Source organism: Lithobates pipiens, unplaced genomic scaffold (assembly GCF_037356315.1).
Source record: "Lithobates pipiens isolate NorthernLeopardFrog02 unplaced genomic scaffold, aLitPip1_a1.2 Scaffold_16, whole genome shotgun sequence".
NCBI lineage: Eukaryota > Metazoa > Chordata > Amphibia > Anura > Ranidae > Lithobates > Lithobates pipiens.
In genome coordinates, this window is record NW_027507748.1 from 588,057,646 (window position 1) to 588,075,267 (window position 17,622).

Sequence of the window (17,622 nt, forward strand, 5' to 3'; positions counted from 1 at the left end):
AAAAAAAATTCTCATCGAGTGCACTCAGCAGCTATGGATATATGCAATTTTGTCACCAGTAGAGTTATTAATGCTAATGAATTTTTCTCATGCACTAATATCAGCTCAGATCTTAACCATGATTTCAAAGTTCTAAAAAATGCTTTGGATATGCAAATCAGGACCTGGTGGGATGTGTTCACTTTGACTAAATATGTTAAAGATGGCATTACAACCAGGAGACTAAGATGGGACGTACCTCCCAATGACGGTACGATTGGCAAAGAATTAGAGGATGGGTGGTTCTCTTTTTTCAATCATACTGAAAAGAAACTATTGGAAGATTATCACCGTTTGAAGGGTCAGCAGAATTTAAAGAGAAAATTAAACATCTACAGGACTTTGTTGGCAAAGTTGACAAAGAAACCCAAAAGAAAAAAATTAAAAGATATGTGAGAGATACTAATGATTTTAAAGCTAATAAGGTCTATAAATGACAGGATACCATATTGACTGAAGAAGTCACACCTTTGACTTCTATGGATGATAGTGACACCGTGCCTTTAACATCTTATATCTCTCACAATGGGCCAATTACAACAGGGTAATAGGAATGCTAGATCCCTAGTTGATCAACATTCTTATGGAGTTCCCATTTATAATCATTATGAACCCCTACAACAGGAAGAATATAATGGTTCCGATGCTTATAATCAGCAGGATTATGGCAATAATCGAGGTTGGAACAGTCCAAGTTGTTCCCACGCCTCAATCCAGAGGTGGTCCTCCTTTGAGAGCACAGAAAGGACACCCTGGTGCTAACTATAGGGGTGATTTTCAAAAAAGGGGGTATAGTGGGCCCCCAGGGAGGGGATCCACACACCCCAGAGGAAGGGGGAGAGGTCAAAATCCTCAGGGGAACAGAGGAGGAGAGTGGAAATCTTGGTATCCCATGGCACCCCCCAGACCATACGGGGCAGAACCAAGCATGGCACATGGAGAGAGTGCAGAGGAGGAAAAAGAAAGAGAGAAACCTAATGCAGGGTATTTTAAGTTTAAGTGATGCCACTTTTACTTTGGATCATTTCAAAGTTTTAGTGTTGGGTCTTAAATTTGCCCCGATAAGGATATTAATAAGTTTGATACTTTTATAGACTTCCAGAAATGTAAGAGGAAAGTAAATATTAAGAAACATTTTAGTAGAATCACACTCCATATAGGACAGGAATCAGCGTTTTATAGCCACACCAATTTGAGGAATAGTTCGGTGTTTAAGCCTAGAAATCCCAATAGCCATTTTTTAGAGGTCTTCAGATCTCTGGTCCAACAGGACTTAGAGGGTCTGTCGATCAAACCTAGTAGACAGAAAACAGATATTGACAGGGATATTAAATCCCAGTGCAGACAGGGGGGGGGGGGGGGGGGGGGTCTTGTTATCCTCAATAAATCTGACTATCTAGCAGAACTTGACAGAAATTCAAAGCTACTGTAAGCTGAGACGTCTGGTCAAAAACGCCCAAGATGAAGGTATCGTCACAAAAAAAAAAAAAGAGGCTAGATACCTGGTGCCCGATGCCCCGTGGGTACCAGTTATCTACAAATTACCTGCAATTCATAAGAATCCAACCAAACCACCTGGCAGACCAATTGTGAGTGGGGTGGACTCTGTTTGCCAGAATTGGTGAATATTTGGATAATTTCCTACAGCCTCTGGCACAGAGTTGTCCCACCTATCTTAAGGATACTAGGAATCTTATGGAACTATTACAGCATGTAGAGGTCGATGAGGGTCATATATTGGCCAGTATTGATGTTAATTCTTTGTACACTAACATTCAGCAGAAACATGCTGTGGAAGCTGTGGTATGGGCTTTGAACAACACTAAAATGAAAAAGAAACAAAAGGATTTTCTTGTTCATGCCTTGGACTTGGCTATGAGTCGTAACTTTTTCTGGCATGATAAACAGAACTTTAGGCAGAAAAAAGGAGTAGCCATGGGGGTAAAGTGTGCCCCTTCAGTGGCTAATTTGTTCATGAGTCACTGGGAAAAATATGCTATTTTCAGTGGTATTACACCTCAGTTTTATAAGCGTTACATTAACGATATCATTATTATTTGGGAAGGATCAAATGAGTATTTTTTACAGTTTTTGACAAAAATTGGTGAGAATAGATATGGAATTTCCTTCTCAGAAGTTTCTGACAATCACAGTATTAATTTCTTCGATCTAGTAGTCTTTAAAAACAACCATTAACTGTCCACTAAAACCTATTTTAAAGAAGTGGACAGAAATCGTTATATCCCTTTGGTAAGTTGTCACCATCCTCGATGGCTCAGTATGATCCCCAAGAGTCAATTCTTGAGGGTTAGGCGCAATTGTGCCAGCATCAAGGATTTTGATATACAAGCTAAAGTTTTGGTTGACAGATTCCTGGAAAAGGGTTACACCCCATGTGAATTGAACAAGACTTTATCAACAGTAAGAAGTTTGAATCGAGACAATCTGACTTATTTATTTAAAAATTTTCATACATATTTTTTTGTAACATTTAAATGTTTTGATTATTGTTTAAAGGGGATTTTTATGTCATTGAGTTCCACTGATTCACCAGAATTGACGTCAAACGATTCCTTGGAAGTATGTATTTGATTTAATCAAACCCAAAAGTCACTTTTTCACATTTTTGTTTGGACTTTGCTTTGTTTATTACATGTTGTTGTTTATTCACCCATTGTGGTTGCAAGCGCTATATTTATATTTATATGTTTTTCAAGTGATCAGCACTTTGTGTATAGCAGCTGCTTCTTTCTTTATTTATTTACTTTAGTTTTATATACACCATTAGCACGAGTTGATATATTTAGCATATATTTTTCATTGAGGTGTAAGAGAGGCCTCCCTCTGCATATCAGACTCTATCACCAGGTACGTGACAAAAGTATTGAATGTGTTGTTAGACAAGGTATATTAAGTGGGGAAGATATCTGTACAGTGGAGAAGTCCCCATGAATTGCACGTCTTGTTTTTGAAGTGTTTGACAATCTCTTAGACAATGAGTGGAGGTGGTGGGGGGACAACGTAGAGAGTTAAAGGTAGAGAAAAGCGGGTGAGGACAGGATGACAAGATATTAAGAGTTACAAAGTAGGTTAGTTTGGCAGTATAGAGGCAGGAATTGTATTTTAGGGGGGCAGATTTTTATGTGTTGAAGTCTTGTAGGAATTTAGTTGTCTAAGTGCACAGCTATGTCTCCTGAGGTTTCTTGTGTCATCAGTTTGCCAAGATTGTAACGGTCTGAGACCGATTCTGTTTGTAGTTAGAGGAGCAAGTACCTCCAGTGAGGTTAAGAGTGAACTGCTGTAGACAGAGTTGGCCAGGTTAGGACAGGACGGGGTGAAATTTTGTCATAGAGGTGGTCAGTAGCAGTATACTGAAGTGAAGGGTTAAAGTGACGAAGATTCCTACAATCCTCAGGGAAACAGATGAATACAGTGGGTCTCAAAAGAGGAGAGAGAGGGAGAGAAACTGACAAGCCTGTTCACACCAGATGCTGTTCTGGCAAATATTTCTAGTGCAACCCCAATGCATATAGACAAGACAAAATGCCTTGCTTTCTATGGTGTCAGTTCACAACACAACATTGCTGTGGTGTGTGTGCTGAAAAATCTTATAGCATGCAGTACTTTTTGTCAACACACTGGGTTGCAATGTGAACCACAACATTGTAATGCCAGCCCAGTGAATAGAACCCTGTTGAAATGTCCCACATGATTTATTTCAATAATGTTCTGTGGAAAAAAAAGCAAATTGTGCAATGTGCTGAGATGGGTGCATCAGCAGGGTGTCTGACAGAGCACACCAGCAGCTGTGCATTCAGCATGGCTGAATCATAAGTCGGTTTCAATAAGCTTAGAAACACCTGCTGTACATTTACATTAGAGGGCTTACAGACTGCCCAGATTCTGCTTTCTATATAAAATAGCTGGGATTTTAGTGCATCCATCTTGAAATTTGAAGATTAATTTCTCCACCATGCCTATAGCTACAGAGGCAAATGAGGGAATGCTTTTACTGCTTGTTCTGAATATGTAAATATTTTATTGTCTGTAGTTTGGGCACAGGTCACATTAAGTACCTGGAAAAAACTAAGAAATATACAAAGTGAAAGAAATATATATTAGCAGTATTCACATATCTGGAAAGAGGGTAGTGTTATGCCGCATACACACGATCAAACAATCGGGTGGAAAAGTCCGGCAAACTCAAGTCCGCCGGACAATCCCCCCATGTGTAGCCTCCGGCATACTTTTTTAACCCGAAAGTACGGCGGACTTAGAAAGTAGTTTTGCACTCCAATCTTCCCGCCGGACTGGCATACGCACGGCCGGATTGTCCGCCGAAATGCGAGTCCGGCCGTACTTTTGAAATGAACAGACTTTTCCCGCCCGGAGAAAAGTCCGCTCATTTCGAGCTGGTCTCCAGGTAGGTGGGGCCTGCGAAGGAGACGTTGCTGGCCCTGCCACCTGGTATGGACTTAAAGGGGAACCCCAACGCCGAAAAAAATCGGCGTGGGGGTTCCCCCCAGGTCCACATCAGACCCTTGTCCGAGCACGCTACCCGGCCAGCCAGGAAAGGGGGGGGCGAGCAAGCCGCACCAGGCCGCGTGCCCTCAACATGGGGGGTGCCTTGGGGAAGGGGGGGCCGCGTGGCCCCCCCACCCCAAAGCACCTTGTCCCCATGTTGATGAGGACAAAGGCCTCTTCCCGACAACCCTGGCCGTTGGTTGTCGGGGTCTGCGGGCGGGGGGCTTATCGGAATCCGATACCCCTACCCATTCACCTGTGAAAAAAGTACAAAAAAAAAACACAACACAGGGTAAAAATAGTTCATTGCACAGCCCCGTGGGTCTTCCGTCTTCGGGGGTCTTCTCCCCGGACTCCTCCACTATCTTCTGCTAGCTCTTTTGCTAGCGGAGGAGCCCGGCTTTCTTCCTCGCCGTCGGCCTCTTCTTCCGACTTTGGGGGTCTTGTCCCCCTGTTCGGGGGTCTTGTCCCCCCTCTTCAGTTCTTCTGCCGGGCCACCGCGCCTTCTTATAGCTCTTTTACAGGCGGTGGCCCGGTCTTCTGTCGCCGCCGCCTTCTGTTCTTCTCTTCTTCTCTTCAGATGTTGACTCGTCGTATCCTTCGCTCACAATGGCTCCAACGCGATGCGCGGTGACTTACATAGGGACATCACCGGATGATGTCCCCGCCTATTATGATGTCACAGTCCCAGCATCCTCTGGGACTGTGACACCATAATGGGCAGGGACATCATCCGGTGATGTCTCTATATAAGTCGCCGCGCATCGCGTCGGAGCCATTGTGAGCGAAGGATGCGACGAGTCAACATCTGAAGAGAAGAAGAGAAGAACAGAAGAACGGAAGGCGACGACGACAGCGGCGACAGAAGACCGGTTCTTCTGCCGGGCCACCGCGCCTTCTTATAGCTCTTTTACAGGCGGTGGCCCGGCAGAAGAACCGAAGAGGGGGGCAAGACCCCCGAAGTCGGAAGAAGAGGCCAACGGCGAGGAAGAAAGCCGGGCTCCTCCGCTAGCAAAAGAGCTAGCAGAAGATAGCGGAGGAGTCCGGCGAGAAGACCCCCGAAGATGGAAGACCCCCGGAGCTGTGCAATAAACTATTTTTACCCTGTGTTGTGTTTTTTTTTGTACTTTTTTTCACAGGTGAATGGGTAGGGGTACATTGTAGCCCGTTCCGAAACTTGGACGGACAGTCTGGCGTGAAGTCTGCCAGACTAAGTCCGTCGGATAGTCCGCTACGTGTGTACGTGGCATTAGATGCACTAACAAATCTAGATTGACTTGACAAATTAAAGCCAAACTCCTGTTAACACTTTTTAAGCAGTTACAGAAACAGTTTTTATTCCTTTTTGGGATAAAGGTTTTACATAAATTAAAGATGACCATTGTAAGCCCCCCTGTAATTTTTAAATGGTTTGTCTCAATCCTCTAACTGCCAATTTTGCTGGACAGGTCGGTCTGTTAAAGAACATTGAAAAATAACAGACTGTTTCATCCGGTGAAATTGTTGGAATAAAAGCCAAAACAAACAAAAAACCAATGCGGTTACCACATTTAAGAGTTGGCAAGCTGTAATATAATTGAAAAATACATATTTGTTTTAATACCACTGTAAACATAATTAAACATTTGAACTGGGTTGCTGCTAAGAATATATTATTACTAACAAATGAAAATAGCCTACATTTGGCTCATAGTCACTGGTTGTGCATTTCTTCCTTAAAAACATACACAAGTATGGGTTGTATGCACGAATGGTCAGATTAATGCTTATTGAAAGAGGTTATCTTAATTGGATTTTCCAGTTTTGAAAGAGATATGATATGGCTTTTATTAGTTATAATTCCTACTTAAATTTTATTACATGAAATTATGAGATTATACAAATAAATGCATAAAAAAATCTATAATTTGCATGTCCTACCTCTGCAAAATACTTGATTACGTATTTCCACCTGATGTATGGGGTTCTGCACAAGAAAAGAATAACAGTGAACTTCACATGTTTCTACTACACTTTAGCCAAAGCATTGCAGCACTCATATTATATCACTGGGTACCTAGAGGGCTGTATTGGAAATACTATTTTTATGCAGCTCTGACAACTAAAGCCCTAAAACTAAAACACCCACTGTAGGTGCTAACATTTACTATTAGGGCACTTACCTGTCCAGGGACCCGTGGTGTCCTCACCCAAGTCGATTCTTGAATTATTAAGCCCTTCCCACTGTTAGCTCAAATTTTACAGCAGCCACAATTCGCCACAGGGCTGCTGTTAGAAATCACGGGGCCCCATACAGCCTACCTGACAGGGCCCTTCTAGCCGAAAGTGACTGAGGGCCTAGATTTATCATTCCCTTTCTCTGCAGCCTCAACAGCACAGATGAATGAATAGGAAACACTCTGAGGCTTCCTGCTCATTCACAAACTGAAAACACATTTTACTATGCTTCAGTGATGAGGGGACACAGGCGTGATTGGTACCGATCACTCACTGTGTTCATTCAGGAAAGAAGTGGCCAATAAATTATATATTTACTGGCCACTTCCCCTGTTCTCTGACCTGAAACATCCCCATATATGCCCGCAGCAGCTGCCAGCAAGAGAGGAATGAAGGGAAGCTGGAAGTGCTGCAGGGAGAAAGGAGGAAGAAAGAGGAGAAGGAACTGGCAGCACTGCAGGGGGGAGGCAGAAGAAAATCAGTACCTGCAATAAGACAGCGCAGCCAGACCCCCTGCTCAGCAGGTGCCTGGGCCCCCCTTTTGAACTGACTGTACTGTCTAATCAGCAGCCCTGATTTGCCATATCGCTGAGCGTATTTCCTGCTCATTCTCTGCATGCCCAAGGTTGACACCCACCCCCCCCCTTAGAGAAAAAAATAAACATCTACAGCTGTGCACATAGATGACAGCAGCAGTGTGGGGGTAAAATATTACATACAGAATGTACTATAGTTAAAGTGGTAGTACAGTCTTTTTTACTTTTACCTACAGGTATGCCTATAATAAGGGTTACTTTTTAGCTACAGTGAATATCTCCTAAACTTGCACTGTTTAGGAGATATCCAAACTGCATGCAGCTGGTAACTTCATACCTTCCCTTCAGAGCTCCGTGCTGCAGGAGCGACATCATCACGGCTCAGCCAATCAGAAGACCTAAGAAAAACTTTGACAGCACGCCACTGGAGGGCTTCATTCTAAGGTAAGAGTTTCATAATGTACTTGTATGTGGTGCATACTAGCACATTATGCCATTGTCTTGCAGGGTTTTTTTTTTTTAAAAGGTGTGGTTTACTACCACTTTAAGTATTATGCTTCAAGCTCCAAGGTTCAGTACTTTCATCTGCACAAAAACACAATATTTCCATACATATATATATTCAGATGTACTGTAAATATTACTAGTCCCGTGCAGATAAGGGTTGCACATACACACAATGATTAGGTTATAAAAAGGCTTTTTACCTGGGATAGCTGTCTCTATAGATTAGAGTTGGACAGAAGAGGAAATACAGGTAACTGGAAAGTTTTGGCAGTTGAACCTCTTTTTCTGTAAGAAGTAAATGGGAGCTATATTAAATTCACATCTATGAGAGCCGTGCCCTATACCAATACACAGCTTGTGTGTCTGCACCAGTGTTTCTCAACCTTTGTTCAGTCAAGGCACCCTTTAAAATTCTGCACAATGTTGAGGCACCCCATTCTAAAATGGTAAAAACTAAACTAATAGTTTTACAGAATGCAGCAACATCCATACATAAGACACCCAACTTTGAAGGTGATTTATTCTTCCAAAAAAAAACATGCCTTTGCACACAGATACTGACTAGTATTCTAAGGCGGCGTACACACGGGTGGACTGTCTTCCCAAACTAAGTTCGTCACATATGTGACATATACCATGTGACACCGCCCCATTGTCACTATATAAGTGGCCGCGCAGCGCGGCTCTGGCATTCCGGCCGGAGAGAGCGTCGTGTCAACATCTCCTGGAGAAGAAGAAGAAGAAGAAGAAGAAGAAGAAGAAGAACGGAAGGCGGCGACAGCGACAGCGGTGACAGAAGACCGGGCCACCGCCTCTAAAAGAGCTATAAGAAGGCGCGGTGGCCCGGCAGAAGAACGGAAGGCAGCGACAGAAGACCGGGCCACCGCCTCTAAAAGAGCTATAAGAAGGCGCGGTGGCCCGGCAGAAGAACCGAAGAGGGGGGACAAGACCCCCGAAGTCGGGAGAAGAGGCCGGCGGCGGGGAGGAAGAAAGCCGGACTCCTCCGCTAGCAAAAGAGCTACAAGAAGATAGCGGAGGAGTCCGGCGAGAAGACCCCCGAAGACGGAAGACCCCCGGAGCTGTGCAATAAAATATTTTAACCCTGTGTTGTGTTTTTTTTTGTACTTTTTTTCACAGGTGAATGGGTAGGGGTACATTGTACCCCATACTCATTCACAGGGTGGGGGGCCGGTATCCGGGGGCCCCCTTATTAAAGGGGGCTCCCGGATTCCGATAAGCCCCCCGCCCGCAGACCCCGACAACCAACGGCCAGGGTTGTCGGGAAGAGGCCCTTGTCCTCATCAACATGGGGACAAGGTGCTTTGGGGTGGGGGGGCCGCGCGGCCCCCCCTTCCCCAAGGCACCCCCCATGTTGAGGGCACGCGGCCTGGTACGGCTCAGGAGGGGGGGGGGGCGCTCGCTCGCCCCCCTTTCCTGGCCGGCCGGGTAGCGTGCTCGGACAAGGGTCTGTTGTGGACTTTGGGGGGACCCCCCATGCCGATTTTTTTCGGCGTTGGGGTTCCCCTTTAAGTCCATACCAGGCGGCGGGGCCCGCGACGTCTCCTTCGCGGGCCCCGCCTACCTGGAGACGCGCTCGAAATGAGCAGACTTTTCTCCGGGCGGGAACAGTTCGCTCATTTCGAAAGTACAGCGGACTGGCACACACACGGGCGGACTGTCTGCTCAAACCAAGTTTCAGCGGACAGTTTTACGGAAATTCCGTAAGACTTTGTTCGTCAGACAGTCCGCTGAAACTGTCCGCTGAAGCCCACACACGAGCGGACTGTCCGCTGAAACACTGTTCAGCGGACAAAGTTGGGCGAACAGTCCGCCCGTGTGTACGCGGCCTCATGTTTCTCTTCCTTGCAGTGCTAATGTGCTAACCCCAGTGCTGACAGAAAGGGGCAAGGGAAGGGCAAACAAGGATGCTGTGCAGGCGCCTGATGTCCTCCTTATCAACCAATGTCATTGGTCATTAAGAGGCCAGCAAACAGTGGCAACTGCTCCATTAGGGGCCCAGGGGCAGCGCTCCCTAATCTACATGCAGGGCGCCGGACACATGGATTTCAATGGGCTTTTTTTTTTTTTTTTGAAGCACAGAATTAGAGCTTTGGGCTCTAATTGGCTTAAAAAAAGGGTGGTCTCGAGGTGCAGAGCACTGCGCCCTGAGCCAACTCAGTTGTGTGAATTAATATTCGATAATGTCTTCCTGCTTCTCCTCCTGGCCAAAACCTTTAAAAGGGTCCTGAGACCCAATTGGCCAGGAAATCTTAGGACTCTCGGCCAATCGGGTCTCAGGACCCACTTCCTGCTCGGACGGGAGGAGAAGCAATGCCTGTTTGGCCTGGAGGAGATGCAATGGCCCCAGCTCTTCCCTCTGAAAGCTGGAGTGAGGAGCAGCATCGGCCTCCTAAGGTAAGGCCACTAATTGCCGCCGTCTGTCTCCCACAGGAGGGGCCACTAATTGCCGCCATCTGTCTCCCATGGGGGGGTGTGTGGGGGGTGGATGGCATTAGTGCAAGTGAGGGGGCAGGTTTGTTTGCCCCCCCCAAACTATTGAGCACCAGCTGCCACTGCCATCAAATAGAAGGTTGTAATGGTGCCCAATGAAAACCTGTGGCTTTCTGTAACTAAAAGGAAGACTTGATCCACCCTCTGGTTTGTAGGTTTGTATACAATTTTTTAGGCAATTTTTAGGAATTTTGCTAAGGCACCCCTGAAGAAATCTAAAGGCACCCCAGAGCGCCTGGGCACCCTGGTTGAAAAAGAATGATCTGCCATGATGAGCACCAAAATGCTTTAAAGCGGTTGTATACCGAGGTATGCTTTTATTTTTTCCTGCAATGTATAGTCATAATGTGTTAGTATGCATCGCTTACCTTGAAACAAAGCTGTTCCAGCGCCGCAATGTCAGTGCTGCAGCCCCTTCCATCTTCACCTGTCTTGCTTCTGGGTTTGCGGGCTCTAGCTCTCTGACTGGCTGGAGCCGCGATGACGCATGCATGCGGAAGCCGCCGTTCATAGCACAGGGTTTGGAAGGAAAGGTACGGATGATGTCACTGACTGCATTTAATGTAAATATCTCCTAAACGGTGCAGGTTTAGGAGATGTTTACACTACCTATAGCTAAGCCTTATTATAGGCTTACCTATGGGTAACAGTCAGTAGAGGAAGTTTACTTCCTCTTTAAACATCAGTGCTATAACATTTGTAGTCCTTCCATGTACAGTTCGCCAACTGAACAGAACTTGGGTAGGACATGAAAAAAAAAAAAAAATGCAAAAGGTGATCTTCTAGTGTTGGGTGATGGAGAGGGAGTGGGATATTTGCACAAAAAAATGCCACAAGATAAATTCTAAATGGGAAAATTAGCAAAATATGTAAAGGGAAAAAACTGCAAAAGAAGAAAATTCCTAATCTTTTTTTAAAGAGATTAAAAAGTTTATATGAACAATTTTATTAAATGGGACTTTTACAAATGTAGACTATGTATCAGCTTCCTGTAACAAATACAAAATGTGGCATTCTACTTTGGTGGACTGATGAGGTTGGTAACTGTTTCCATAAGACCCCTTTCACAGTGGGGCGCTTTGTATGCGCTACAGTGCTAAAAATAGCGCCTACAAATCACCCTGAAAGAGCCAATGTCTCCAATGTGAAAGCCCCGAGGGCTTTCACACTGGAGCAGTGCGCTGGCAGAACACAAAAAAAAGTCCTGCTAGCAGCATCTTTGGAGCGGTGCGTATACCGCTCCTTCACCAGCAGTGCTTTACAGTGGTTTTAACCCTTTCTCGGCTGAACAGCACCACTAAAACAACAGTAAAACGGCGCTAAAAATATCATTGTTTTACCGCCGACGCCTGCACCACCCCAGTGTGAAAGGGGCCTAACAGACTAGAAAAAAGGTAGTTTAGACGTGAGAATGGACACATTTATTTATTTATTTTAAAAAACAAAGCTCATACTTACTTTCTTTCTGTAAAACAGTGGGAACTACCTCTCTTAATAACGAATAACTCTTCATAATGAATCGAATCTGTTTGAAGAAAAAATAAGATCAGATTTAAGGACATAGAACGCGTGTCAAACACAAGGTCTGCGGTCCATTTCATGTGGTCCTCGCACCCAGGTTTTTTTTTTTTTTTTTTCGGCTCCCGCCCTCAGCTCCCCACTGCCACTTGTAAACACTGAAGCCTTCTCTATTTACTAGACATGTGCAGACTGAAATATTTTGTTACGGAATTTCGTTTTCGTCCGAAAAATAAATTTATTTAGTTACTTCCGAAATCCGTTTTTATTTATTTAGTTTTTCCTTAAAAAATTGCATTCGTCCAAAAATCCAAATGAATTAAGGTCGAATCTGTCATTGAAGGCTTATGGTGTCTGTCGAATATTTAAAGAAGATTCGATGGAGCAGCGAAACTCACTGTATGATGCTGCAATCATACATTCCTGGTCGAATATTTCGACTACAAGCTATAGTAGGATTCTAATGCTGTCTGTTTTTTTAAGGCTATTTGCATTGCACACAGGTCATGTTAGCATTAGCATTAAGAAAAAAAATAATAATTAAGCAAAAAAAAAAAAAATGCGTGGGGGTCCCCCGAAATTCCATACCAGGCCCTGGGGGTCCCCCGAAATTCCATACCAGGCCCTTGGGGTCTGGTATGGATATTAAGGGGAACCCCGTGCCAAAAAAAAAATGGCGTGGGGGTCCCCCTCAAATTCCATACCATTTCCTTATACAAGCACGCAACGTGGCAGGCCGCAGGAAAAGAGGGGGGCGAGAGAGCGTACCAGGCCACATGCCCTCAACACTGGGAGGATGCTTTGGGGTCCCCCCAAAGCACCTTGTCCCCATGGTGATGAGGACAATGGCCTCATCCCCACAACCCTGGCCAGTGGTTGTGGGGGTCTGCAGGCAAGGGGGCTTATCGGAATCTGGAAGCCCCCTTTAACAAGGGGACCCCCAGATCCCGGCCTTCCTCCCTGTGTGAAATGGTAAGGGCCTACCATTTCACCAAAAAAGTGACAAAAGTGTTAAAAATGACAGGAGGCCACGTCCTTTGACACGTCCTTTATTAAAGTCTTCTTTCTTCTTCCTTCTTCTTTTCTTCATCCATCGGTTTCCTCATCTTTTTCCTCCGATCCGCTTCTTCTTGCTACGGTGTTCTCGTCCGACATCTTCCTCCACAGTGTCTCTTCTTCGCTCTCGGGCTGCTCCGTGCAATGGGAGGCTCCAGCTGTGTGACGCTTTTCTTCTGACAGTTCTTATATAACAGAGGGCGGGGCCACCCAGTGACTCTGCCCCCTCTGATGCATGGAACCGTGTGCCAGAGGGGGCGGAGTCACCGGGTGGCCCCGCCCTCCGTTATATAAGAACTGTCAGAAGAAGAGAAGCGCCACACAGTGGGAGCCTCCCATTGCGCAGAGCGGCCCGAGAACAAAGAAGAGATGCCGTGGAGGAAGATGCCGGATGAGAACAAGAACAAGAGCAAGAAGAAGCGGATCGGAGGAAGAAGAGGATCGGAGGAAGAAGATGAAGAAATCGGAGGATGAAGAAAAGAAGAAGGAAGAAGACCAGAAGAAAGAAGAAGACTTTAATAAAGCACTTGTCTAAGACCGTCTCCTGTCATTTTTAACACTTTTGTCACTTTTTTGGTGAAATGGTAGGTGTACTTTTGTACCCCCTTACCATTTCACACAGGGGGGAGGCCGGGATCTGGGGGTCCCCATGTTAAACGGGGCTTCCAGATTCTCGAAAAGCCCCCCGCCCGCAGACCCCCAGAACCACCTGCCAGGGTTGTGGGGATGAGGCCCTTGTCCTCATCAACATGGGGACAAGGTGCTTTGGGGGGGACCCCAAAGCATCCTCCCAATGTTGAGGGCATGTGGCCTGGTACGGTTCAGGAGGGGGGGCACTCTCTCGACCCCCCTCTTTTCCTGCGGCCTGCCACGTTGCGTGCTCGGATAAGGGTCTGGTATGGATTTTGAGGGGGATCCCCACGCCATTTTTTTTTTTTTTTTGGCACGGGGTTCCCCTTATCCATACCAGACCTGGCGGGCCTGGTATGCTCTTGAAGGGGAATCCATTCCGGTTTCTTTTTTTTTACATTAAAGTTGTGTTGTAAGTCTCGCTGTGATTCACACTCAAGTCGTGTCCAAGTTGCCTTGTCTCCCAAAGTCGTGCTGGAAGTCATGTTGCCCCTGTGTGAATGGACTGTTATGATACAAGTTCAATAGACACATATTGTTATTGTCAGAGTCACGTCGAATCTCCTATCTGTATCAAATTGTGTCAAAACAAAAACGAAAATAAAGCATTTATTTATGTCGGATCTTTCGTTTTTCGGAACTCTGTGCTTTTGTTATCGTTTGCATTTTCGTCCGATTTTCAGGTATTTTCATTATCGTTTTGACATTCAGATGAAAACAAATGCACATGTCTACTATTTACAAGAAGAACTTTCCTCTTGGTGGCTCTCACAGATCCCTGCCAGCCCTGCCCTCATGGCAGGGACAAGGTAGATGCAGGTGCAGTGTGCGATGGAGAATCACATGGTAAGCTGCACTGTGATCCCCATCTGTGCCAACCAGGGGCGGTCTGACAACTCATGGGGCCCCCGGGCAATATAAGTTCATGGGGCCCCCTGTGTCCCCTCCCACACGCAAGCCACACCTACAAAAAGCCCCAGCTACATAATTCATGGGGCACACAGTAAGGCACACAGCAGGGCACGGGCATATCACAGGGCATGGGGCACACAGTAGGGCACATCAAGGGGTACACAGCAGGGAACAACACAGGGCATGGGGCACACAGTAGGGCACATCACAGGGCACACATGAAGGCACATCTTGGGGCAAAGGGCACATCAGGGGGTACACAGCAGGGCACTGAGAACATCACAGGGCATGGGGCACATCACAGGACACACAGTATGGCACATCACAGGGCACATCAGGGGGCACTGAGAACATCACAGGGCATGGGGCACACCACAGGACACACAGCAGGGCACATCAGGTGGTACACAGCAGTGCACAGGGCATGGGGCACACAGGGCACATCACGGGGCACACAGCAGGGTTTATGCTGTACACAGCAGGGCACATTATTGAGCACAGCATGGTGCATCACAGGGGGCACAGGGAACATCAGGGGGTATACAGTAGGGCATGGGGCCCACAGCAGGGTTTGTTATGCTGTACAGAGCAGGGCACATTTTTAACCACTACAATACAGGGCACTTTCGCCCCCTTCCTTCCCAGACCAATTTTCAGCTTTCATCGCTCTAGCGTTTTCAGTGACAATTGCGCGGTCATGCTACGCTGTACCCAAATGAAATTTTTATAATTTTGTTCGCACAAATAGAGCTTTATTTTGGTGGTATTTATTCAGGACTCCGATTTTTATTTTTTGCGATATAAGCGCAAAAAAAGTGGAAATTTGGAAAAAAAACGATATTTTCTTTTTTCTATTTTAAAAGAAATCCAATAAAATCAAATTTTGTCATAAATTTAAGCCAAAATGTATTCTGCTACATGTTTTTGGTAAAAAAAATTCCGTTACGTGTATAATAATTGGTTTGTGTGATCACGGACATATGTAAGCAAATGATTATGTACATATGTGTGCAGGTGATCACGTACATATGTGTGCAGATAATCATTGGGACATGTGATTTTAGTGGGACATATGTGGGGGACATGTTTTTATTATTAGGGACAAGTGTTTTTATTATTTGGGGACATGTATGTTTTGGGGACATATGTGGGGACATTGTGTTTGTACTGTGTGGTGTGTTATGTGTTGACACTAGACTGGTGATCAGTGAGTAAAAAGCTGTAAAAAAACGCTCATACTCACTGATCACCAGCCGGCTGCAGCGATCTGCTCTCCTCTACTCAGCGATGACTTCTGTATGAGGAGAGGAGGAGCCGATTGCCTAGCAACCGGCTGTTTGTTTACATCACATGACGGCCGTGATTGGACACGGCCGTCATGTGATCAGGAGGGCCAATCACAGAGTCCTCCTGCCGATCTGAGATGTGCCGTGTCCAGGTGACACAAGCACATCTGGATCGCGCCGCTGCGCGGGCACACGCGCGCGCGATCCCGCTCCTTCTGAAGGACGTTTCTGAACGTCCTATCAGAAGTGGACGGCTCCCACCCGGCCGTATATGTGCTTTGGCCGGGTGGGAAGTGGTTAAGCACAGCATGATTCATCACAGGGGGCACAGGGAACATCAGGGTGTACACAGCAGAGCATGGGCCACACAGTAGGCACATCATGAGGTACACAATGGGGCACATCAGGAGGTACACAGCAGGGCATGCAGCACATCACAGGGCATGTGGCACATAGTAGGGCACACAGCAGAGCACAGGGCACATCCCAGGGCACCTCATTGGAAATGTCACATTTGGCAGTACACAGTAGGGAACATCACAGGGCATGGGGCACACAGTAGGGTACATCAGGGGGTATACAGCAAAGCACAGGGGATGTCAGGGAGTACACAGCAGGGCACAGAGTACATAACAGGACAGGGGGCACACAGTAGGTAACATCACTGGGCACACAGTAGGGAACATCATGGGTCACAGGGCACATTAGGCGGTATACAGCAGGGCACATCACAAGGTATGGGACACACAGGGAACCTCAGGGAGTACACAGCACATCACAGGGCATGGGGCACACAGTAGAGCACATCACAGGGAACACAGTAGGTCACATCAGGCGGTACACAGCAGGGCACGGGGCACATAGCAGGGCAAAGGACACATCACAGGGCATGTGGCACACAGTAGGGCACATTCGGGCGGTACACAGCAGGGCACATCACAGGCCACGGGGCATGCAGTAGGGCAAATAGCAGGGCACAAACCAAAACACAGGGCACACAGCAGAGCACAGGGATCCTCCAGACACAGCACAGTGTCTCTCAGGGCAGCTGAGGGGGGAGAAGGCACAGGGGGACACTGTGGGTTGGTGGAGGACACTGGGAGGGGGTGGAAGGCACAGGGGGACACTGTGGGTGGGTAGAGGACACAGGGTGACATGGTGGGTGGCTGGAGGACACAGGGGAACACTGTGGGGGGTGTAAGGCACAGGGGGACACTGTGGGGTGGTGTAAGGCACAGGGGGGCGCTGTGTGGTGGTGTAAGGCACAGGGGGACACTGTGGGGTGGTGCAAGGCACAGGGGGACACTGTGGGGTGGTGTAAGGCACAGGGGGACACTGTGGGGTGGTGTAAGGCACAGGGGCACACTGTGGGGTGGTGTAAGGCACAGGGGGACACTGTGGGGTGGTGTAAGGCACAGGGGGACACTGTGGGGTGGTGTAAGGCACAGGGGGACACTGTGGGTGGAAGACACAGGGGTAAACCGTGGGTGGCGGACATAGGGGGGTGCTGTGGGGGGGGGAGGCACTGGGGGCACTGTGGGTGGGTGGAGGACACAGGGAGATGCTGTGGGGGGAGGAAGGCACAGGGGGACACTGTGGGTGGGTGGGGGACACAGGGGACATTGTGGGGGGGGGTGGAAGGCACAGGGGGACACTGTGGGTAGGTGGAGGACACAGGGGGACACTGTGGGTAGGTGGAACACACAGGGGGACACTGTGGGTGGGGGTGGAACACACAGGGGGACACTGTGGGTGGGGGTGGAACACACAGGGGGACACTGTGGGGGGCTGGAACACACAGGGGGACACTGTGGGGGGGTGGAGGACACAGGGGACACTGGCTGGGTGGAGGACACAGGGGGACACTGTGGGTGGGTGCAGGACAG

General features: G+C 47.2%; 1 protein-coding gene across 4 annotated transcripts in view; it reads right to left on the reverse strand.

Annotated features, from left to right (window-relative positions):
- The window catches only part of LOC143983794 (sterol O-acyltransferase 2-like), a 306,186-nt gene that overhangs the window by 98,753 nt on the left and 189,811 nt on the right, over window positions 1-17,622 (reverse strand). For all 4 annotated transcript variants that reach the window (XM_077483882.1, XM_077483883.1, XM_077483885.1 and 1 more), the window contains exons 7-9: window positions 11,793-11,859; window positions 8,024-8,108; window positions 6,484-6,529 (exon numbers count right to left, since the gene is read on the reverse strand). In XM_077483882.1, the coding sequence (XP_077340008.1) occupies window positions 6,484-6,529; window positions 8,024-8,108; window positions 11,793-11,859 (198 nt within the window). The remainder of the gene's footprint in view (window positions 1-6,483; window positions 6,530-8,023; window positions 8,109-11,792; window positions 11,860-17,622) is intronic.